Source organism: Sinocyclocheilus rhinocerous, unplaced genomic scaffold (genome assembly GCF_001515625.1).
Source record: "Sinocyclocheilus rhinocerous isolate Xijiao unplaced genomic scaffold, SAMN03320098_v1.1 scaffold797, whole genome shotgun sequence".
In the NCBI taxonomy this organism is placed as follows: domain Eukaryota; kingdom Metazoa; phylum Chordata; class Actinopteri; order Cypriniformes; family Cyprinidae; genus Sinocyclocheilus; species Sinocyclocheilus rhinocerous.
Window position 1 is genome coordinate 1,027,670 of NW_015632978.1, and position 8,961 is coordinate 1,036,630.

Genomic DNA, 8,961 nt, shown 5'->3' on the forward strand with positions numbered 1-8,961 from the left:
ATTTTTTATCTTAAAATCAATTTTATACACCATCATTTTCGTTTCTATAACGTGTGAATATATCCCCCATTGTATTCTACAACAAAAACAATCGGAGCACCTTGTTATCACTAGTTTTATTTTGATTTGCTGAGTCCACTACTAGATTATAGACCGTTAGCATCGCTAGCGCGGTTGCCGCTAATCTTGCTTACATTGCTTAAACTCCATTCTTTTACTCACTGTTACTTGCTTTAAATGGCGGATTTGTGTCTATCTTTGAGTGCACACTCACGGTTTCCCTGGCGCTCGTGTTCTCGATGTTTCTGCGCAGATACCCGCGATCCTGAAGGACACAACGAGAGCACAGAAGCGGTCGTGCTCCACGGGGGGGTTAACGACACCAAGCTGCGGCAGACGGAGACACTGAAGAGGGACTTCAGAAGCCTGATCGAGACAGTGCGCAGCACATCGCCCACGACGACGATCATCGTGTCAGGACCGCTTCCCACGTATCGACGAGTACACTGTTAGATATGCAAAAGAAATCTATTGTATCTCTTGCTCTGGCTACTGTGTATAGACCACCAGGGCCATATACAGATTTCCTAAAAGAATTTGCTGATTTCCTCTCAGACCTATTGGTTACTGTTGATAAAGCGCTAATTGTCTGAGATTTTAACATTCATGTTGATAATACAAATGATGCATTAGGACTTGCGTTTACTGACCTAATAAACTCTTTTGGAGTCAAGCAAAACGTCTCCGGGCCCACTCATCGTTTTAATCATACGCTAGATATAATTATATCGCATGGAAGTGGTCTTACTGATATAGATATCGTACCTCAAAGTGATGATGTTACTGACCATTTCCTTGTATCGTGCATACTGCGTATTACTGATAATAACTATATCGCTCCGCGTTATCGTCTGGGCAGAACTATTGTTCCAGCCACCAAAGACAGATTCACAAATAACCTGCCTGATTTATCTCAACTGCTCTGTGTACCCATAAGTACACATGAACTAGACGAAATGACTAGCAACATGGGCACTATCTTCTCTAATACATTAGAAGCTGTTGCCCCCATCAAATTGAAAAAGGTTAGAGAAAAACGTACTGCGCCATGGTACAACAGTAATACCCATTCTCTCAAGAAAAAAACTTGTAGTCTTGAACGCAAATGGAGAAAACCTAACTTGGAAGTTTTTAGAATTGCATGGAAAAACAGTATGTCCAGCTATAGACAGGCTCTAAAAACTGCCAGGGCTGAGCATATCTGCAAACTAATAAAAAATAACCAGAACAATCCAAAGTTTTTATTTAGCTCAGTGGCTAGATTAACAAATAATCAGACGTCAACCGAACCAAATATTCCCTCACAGTTTAGTAGTGATGACTTTATGAATTTCTTCATTGATAAAATAGATAGCATCAGAAATACTATAACAAATGTAGAATTGACAGCGTCTTGTAATTCAGCTTCATTCATTGCACCCAAAGAAATACTGCAGTGCTTTACAACTATAGGACAGGAAGAGCTAAGTAAACTTATCACTGCATCTAAACCAACAACATGTTTATTAGATCCTGTACCCACTAAATTACTGAAAGAGTTGTTGCCTGTAGCAGAAGAACCGCTTCTCAATATTATTAACTTGTCGTTATCTCTAGGTCACATCCCAAAACCATCAAGCTGGCGGTTATTAAGCCTCTTATTTAGAAACCACAACTAGATCCTAGTGAACTGTCAAATTATACAGACCCATTTCCATTTATGTCTAAAATTTTAGAAAAATTTGTGTCTGCTCAATTGTGTTCCTTCCTGCAAAAAAAAAAGATATCTATGAAGAATTTCAGTTGGGTTTCAGGCCCCATCATAGCACAGAAACTGCAATTGTTAAAATTACAAATGACTTGCTTCTTGCGTCAGACCAAGGCTGCATCTCATTGCTAGTTTTACTTGACCTTAGTGTTGCGTTCGACACTATAGATCATGACATACTCATAGATCGATTACAAAACTATACAGGTATTCAAGGGCAGGCTTTAAGATGGTTTAGATCCTACCTCTCCGATCGCTACCACTTTGTAAAATACGGGATTAGTTTCCATTGTTATGCTGATGATACTCAACTATATATTTCTACAAGACCAGATGAAACTTCTAAATTATCTAAGATAACAGAGTGTGTTAAAAATGTAAAAGACTGGATGACAAATAATTTTCTCCTATTAAATTCGGGTAAGACTGAGATATTACTTATTGGACCAAAAAACTGTACACAGAATCTAGTAGATTACAATTTGCATTTAGACGGATGTACTGTTACTTCCTCTACAGTCAAAAATTTGGGTGTTATATTAGACAGCAACTTGTCTTTTGAAAATCATATTTCCCATGTTACAAAAACAGCATTCTTCCATCTTAGAAACATTGCCAAGTTATGGAACATGCTACCTGTTTCTGATGCAGAAAAGCTAGTTCATGCATTCATGATTCATGAAATACTGTGTTCACAGTATGACAAAGAGCAGCGTGAACATGCTGCTAAACCTCTCCTTTTGTGTTCCAACGTCATGCACATTTGGAAAGACATGAAGCTGAGTAAATGGTGACAGAAAACTTACCTTATGTCCTCCATAGAAGGCAATCTCCTCTGAATTGGCGATGATGCGTGAATGCATGTATCTCAGGTCGCCTTTCCTCCTGGCTTCTTCGGCCACCAGCTTACCAAAGCGGGGCGAGAACGCTCTCAGAATCTTGGCAGTAAGTGCCACCACAATGCCAGCTATGATGGAGGGCCATGTGGTGTTGGCACCTTTCGACTCGCCTGTTTTAATGAGAGTGTAACAGGTCACCACTACATCGAGGATAGGCTTGGTCAGGTTCGAGTACAGATGAGCCACAGAGCCAGCGAACATCACCACATCTTCAGTCAAAGACTGATCAGGGTTCGCCAGCCTGCCATCCATGTTGCTTACACGGTAATACGTTTGATCACTGAAATACATCATGTAGGCATGGGTGACCAATCGGGTGCGAAATGCGAGGGTCAGCTGACCCTCCAGGTAACGGATGGCACTGTTCACAAACGTGGCGGGAATGGCAATGAGCAGCCATTTGGTTAACTCAACCACAAACGCCCTGGGGTCTTTCTTCACAATGGTTTTCACTATTTGCCCATCCAAATTGGCTACATAGATGGAGAGAAAGGTGCGTGAAATGAGAGCTAGAGAGTGGAAACCGAGCAGGCCGAGTTCTTTGCAGAAAAGCCGAGGAAAGAGGATTTTCAAGAGACGAATCAACCTCACGAAGAATTCGCGGTTTACAGCCGGGGAGCTTTTCTTTTTCTTTGTAGCTTCCACTTCTTGGGGTTCTCCATTGGCAGTAACCGGGTCGGTGCCCTTAACCTGTTTACTAGTCCTTCCCTTGAGCTTGCCATATACGTAAGGGGAAAGTTTTTTTGCCCCATACAGCGCAACTAGAAGGACAATGGTGTTTCTCACAAGGGGTTTCTTCAGCTCGGAGGGCAGTTTTGAGTACACAGACATTTTTCTTTGTAGCTTATCAATACTGAGATCATTCAAAATGAAAGTTATTGAAAAGCAGGTTGCTAATGGACACAGCTATATGGACGTCTATTCATGTAAACTAATATAAATGTGATTTCAGCAAACTGACAGCATGTCTAACCCGTTCTATTGTAAATCTCAAAAGTTTCAGAGACAGCAATGAGATTAAATGGAGAAAAGTGGAGAGTTGTGTGTAATTCTGACCCTGCAATCTCACAAGTGTCTCCTCTCAGTTTCAGAAGAGAAATAAACTTTATCCTTCTAACAAACAATCCGAGCCTATGCCATACGCATTAAGGCCTGTAACTGTATGTCAACAGTCTCATTTGTGTCTAACGTTATATTTGTTTCTGCTAAGTTTTAGAAGAAACATCTGAGACAGTTGACACTTATGACAGATCACCTCTGAACGAATTCTGTGGGAAATGTTTGTTTATACGATAAAGTTAAAAATGTTAAATGTTAATATTTTGTAAGTAAACTAACGTAAAATATACTTAAAGTGGTAAATAAACTGGCAAACATTTTCTGACTTCAGAGGTAGTTCAAATGACAGCTAGCAAGTCAAGCTAATAAACTTAAGAGCACTAACGTTAACTTAGAAACAAAGAGCGGGGTGACACAAAAACGATATAAAACACGTTTACATCTCCACTATATTGAATCAAACAGCATGTAGTGTCAAACAGCATGTAGTGTCAAAATAAGTGTCGTTTGAGCCGCGCTGCTGGCTAATATATTCACTTTACTTCACCTTCCTCCGTCTAACTTTCCGTCTGTTTTGATCCACGTAAAGGTCATTTTCGCAGCGGATCGGAAATGTGACAGACCCTCATCGTGACGAGCACATGCAATCCCTGTCATTTAACTCAATAAACGGTCCGAATGAAGAATAATAGCCGCCGATGTGTGTCTGAGTGCAGGCGTAAATCCATCAGGATCACCGGGTCTCGGTAGAATCACAGTAAACTGCGCCGATAGGTGGAGTAAACACGGACATTACTCACTTACGCCACATATTACAAAAGTCACACACTGTTGTTGTTGTTGTCATCATCACTAGGGTTTTCCCTTATTCTGGCAAGATGTATTGTTGTATGATATATATCTATCTATAATTCGATTCACTTTACAGCTTTGGCACGATTGCAGGTAACACAATGTCGCCACAGATGGTAATAAATGCAGAAAACATTTATTAATATGATCAGAGGCGGACAGTAACTAAGTACATTTACTTGAGTATTGTCATAAGTACACTTTTTGAGTATCTGTACTTCACTTGAGTATTATTTTTTCTGGAAACTTATGACTTTAACTTCACTACATTTGAAAGACAAATATTGTACTTTTCATTCCACTACATTTCTATCAAGATCCTCGAAGTAGAAAGTGGTTAGCAGCTTTGAAAGTCAGTGGCACTGTCAGAGCTGTGTGAGATCACTACCATCCTGCTTTTGTGGGGGTGGGAAGGGGTGTTAAATAATAATGATATATATATATGTTGTTTTTTTTGACGTTCTAAAAGCTCTTTATTCCAAAGATACTACAAGCTAGTCAGTGTATTCAGTAGGTGTAATGTATTGTAAGTTGCTTCAGAGGTATTGCCAGTATTATATACACCAATAAAACAGTGCATTGACATAAATAAGTCAAATTTACTTTTGATACTTAAGTACTTTTAAAAGCAAGTACTTCTGTACTTTTACTTAAGTAAAAATCTGTCTTTGCAACTTTTACTTGTAATGGAGTAATATTTGACCAGCAGTATCTGAACTTTCACTTAAGTAATGGAGTTGTGTACTTTGTCCGCCTCTGAATATGATACTACATAATACAATATTAATAAATGATGGTAGCCTAATATTTACTCAGCTGGTAACACTTAATGTTTATTAAACAATTCATTTCATGGGCTGAATAAATCGGGCGTAGAATTTAGTATGGCACACTAGGGACATGTCCCTATACCAATATCCAGCGACTACTTATTTGTCCAGCAATAATTTTGATCAAGCAATTAAATATATGTGTATGTAGCCATTGTTGTTGTAATTTCGGCCGCACCTGAGGAACTGCGCGCTTTCAAGGAGGTAGGCTACATTAGGCCTAATACACATAGAACATAAATTAGCCGAAGTGTTTAAAACATAGGCCTACGTGCACAGTTCAGTTGAATGATAAAGTTTACCCTCTTTAACTTTATTTTGTTATGCTGTTTTGTGTTCATCTGATTCTCCCATTTTGCTCTTTTTACATTGACTATCAATGTAGGCCTATATGGAATAGGCCTACAATCAGATACAACAATTATTTCTCAAATAGCCTATTACAATATATAGCCTACTGATACTGTACATTTAACATTAACTTAAGTGGTATGTAATGACTGGATGCAACTGATTTCCTGTTGGACGATCGGAGCGTGTTCGTGAATCTTTTGATTCAGATCGGGACTTCGGAGCGCCTATTGCAAATCTTTTTTTTTTATTATTTCTTCTTTTTTTTATTAAACGGTACAAAACATCAAACCAATAAGGCATTATAGTTATAAAAACAAAACAAAAAGAAAGAAAGAAAGACACAAATAGGCTACAATACAAATACAAATCTTTAAGAAAAAATTTACAGTGGTTTTACTAGCCTACAGTAAAAGTCAAGTAACAATATTTTTTTGTATAACCACAGTTTTACTACAAATACCATGGTTAATCTAGTGTAAGCAAAACCATGGTTAATTTGTGGTTACCATGGCTTAACTATAGTAACCATGTTTTATTCACCTTGAATTAGCCTATAATATTAGCCTATGGTTGAATAGCCTATAAAGATGCAGTTTTCACTGGATTAACAGAACTTTTGAGAAGTTCCATATAGGCCTACTTGTCAAGATCAAGTTTAGAGCCAGATTTTTGTTTATGTAAAATTTAGCTAGCAGGAAACACAAATTAAAGTTGTATTTTCCTATATTCTCTTTTGAGTAGTCAAACAATCCAAAGAAAACATCTTTAAAACAGAAAGAAAAGTCAGTTACAAAATGAGATTGGATGAACATTTAAAAATCTGACCAAGATTTCCAAGACAAGAATGACATCTTCATCAGAAGGGTGACTAAAACATCAACTCACTTCAATGCCTGATTTATAATTATGTCATTAAGCTTTTTGTTACATTTTAATTTACTCATCATTAATCTGTTGATCGTCCCCTTATTTAAGGAGAGAACTATAGTTTCCAAAGTCTGACATCGCTTGTTATGATTTTCAAGGGATGCTATAACATGTCCCCAATATCCAGCGACTACTAAATTGTCCCTATAGCAATAATTTTGATCAAACCTGTTGTCTGCCATTATGTCCCCACCAATGCCAAAATCAAATACGCCTTCTTTCAGTTATCCAGTCAGTGCATGTAGGCCATGTTAAATAACACAGACCACTACATATGACCAAAAACACTTTATTAAAAACAAACTTTGTACAGTCTTGGTTTTTCATTAGATTTTTTTTTTTTTCAATGGAGATATAAAATGTTGAAAACCAAAGAGAAAACAGCAAATTAGCCTATACAGTTAGAAAGGTTTCTTCCAAAAGTGATAAAACATATGAGCAGGGAAACAGCAAAGAAAGAGGGTTCGGGTAAGGAATTTTAAAATTGAAACTGAGGAAATAAAATCCTCAATAGTGTCCAAAACATGTAGGGGACATCTTCAAAAAGATTTAACATTTGGTACAGCAAAACAGATATGACAAACTTCATTGGTTTTATTTGCCTTCAGTTCGAATCAACAGCTATTAAGTTTTTAATCAAAAATAAAAGGCTGTTATCCTTCATATTCATCATCCTTTAGATCATTATCTGACGTGAGTGCAACATGATCTTTCAAAACATTTGAAATAGATCACCTTAAATGTCCTCAGCAAGGTTTACAAGCTTCATAAACATTCTGCAACCTTCTCACGGGTGTTAAACTCTGTTTTTAAGAAAAGAAAAGTTATTTCTATTAGAGACACTTCCATGCATTAGTGGTGTTGATTCAAATGGACAGACCACAATCAAAGCAGCTTTCAGTGTAGTCCTGAGACAAGCACGGCAGCATTTGGTGACAAAGTATCTGAGAAAGTTTGGATTGCTTCAGTAAATTCAACTCTCAGTGTTATATTCTACAGATATATTCATGGTGAAGGCATCTGACATGTAGAAGCTTTTCAAGACCTACATCAAGTTGCCTACATAATGATAGCACAGTGAACCAAATAAAAATCAGGGAACAATAGAGAAGGAGTAAGAAGAACAGATACCCGCATGCATTAGTACATCAAGGTTTTTTTCTGAAGGGAAATTAGGTCCCTTTTTCTGAAGTCATTGTTTCTACAAGTCTTCCCCGCCACATTTGCTAGGCACAATGGTCAAAGGTTGGCATCCTGGCATTTAGTAGGCAACGCCACATTCTGAGTATCACTATTCAAATAAATTCTAAAGGAGGATGCGGGAAAATTACTAGTCTTGGCAAAGTCCTGATTTGGTTAATTAATCCTTTTCATTTCATGCAATCTAATTACTGAAACATACAGTAAATATTGACATCTGCAGTCAATCCGATAGGAAAAACAATGAACAATTGCAATTAAGGGGCTATACACAAGAAGCTGGTGATCCTTGCGACAAGCACTGCACCTGGCAGGACGCTTTGCATGCATCTGCAGTGGATGCTGCTGATTTGAATGGACCCAGAAGCCCCTCAAAACAGACCATGGGGCTCCTCCTAGTGGTCAATGATATAAATTCCTGATAGTTTTAAAAGGAGTCTCAGCGAAACATGCAACATGAGTCATATTTCACCCCAAAATCAAACGAAATATACGATTATAGTATTTTGTGAAACAGGCCTATTTTTCTACTATTTGTATTATTATACCTTTTTAAAAAAAAAAAAAATAATAATAATAATAGTATTTTTCACAGTATTTTATAAAATGATCTTCTCCCTAAATAAAATTTAGCCTATTTTTATATTATTATTATTTTGCGTTTTGACAATTTTCATGAAAACTAAGCACATTTCCCTCTCAGTTCTCATTATCATAATGCATCCGGTTGTTCTGCTTTTCAGCATTTTTATATTTCTCATTATTCTTAGTGATCATGCACGTTATATTTTTAGTACAGTAATTCAAATTAATCCTGTCCAGAAAGGATGCTTTTTTTTAAAAATCAGCATAAATCTAGCAAAACAAATACTATGATGATCCTTAAATCCATTAATATGATTTATTTTCTATTCTCTTACAGTAATGAGAAGTGCTTTTTCTAGTCATGAAATTGTCATAATGCACATCTTTTTTTCAGGTTCTGATTTCCTATTTTAAAATCATGCAAATCTTAATGTAGACCAAAACAATT

General features: G+C 37.1%; 1 protein-coding gene across 2 annotated transcripts in view; it reads right to left on the reverse strand.

Moving 5' to 3' along the window:
- Window positions 1-4,237, reverse strand: part of LOC107743108 (ATP-binding cassette sub-family D member 1-like) — a 20,309-nt gene extending 16,072 nt beyond the window's left edge. For both annotated transcript variants that reach the window (XM_016556228.1, XM_016556227.1), the window contains exon 1: window positions 2,614-4,237. In XM_016556228.1, the coding sequence (XP_016411714.1) occupies window positions 2,614-3,537 (924 nt within the window). In that variant the 5' untranslated portion in view covers window positions 3,538-4,237. The remainder of the gene's footprint in view (window positions 1-2,613) is intronic.
- Between the last annotated feature and the right edge of the window lie 4,724 nt (window positions 4,238-8,961).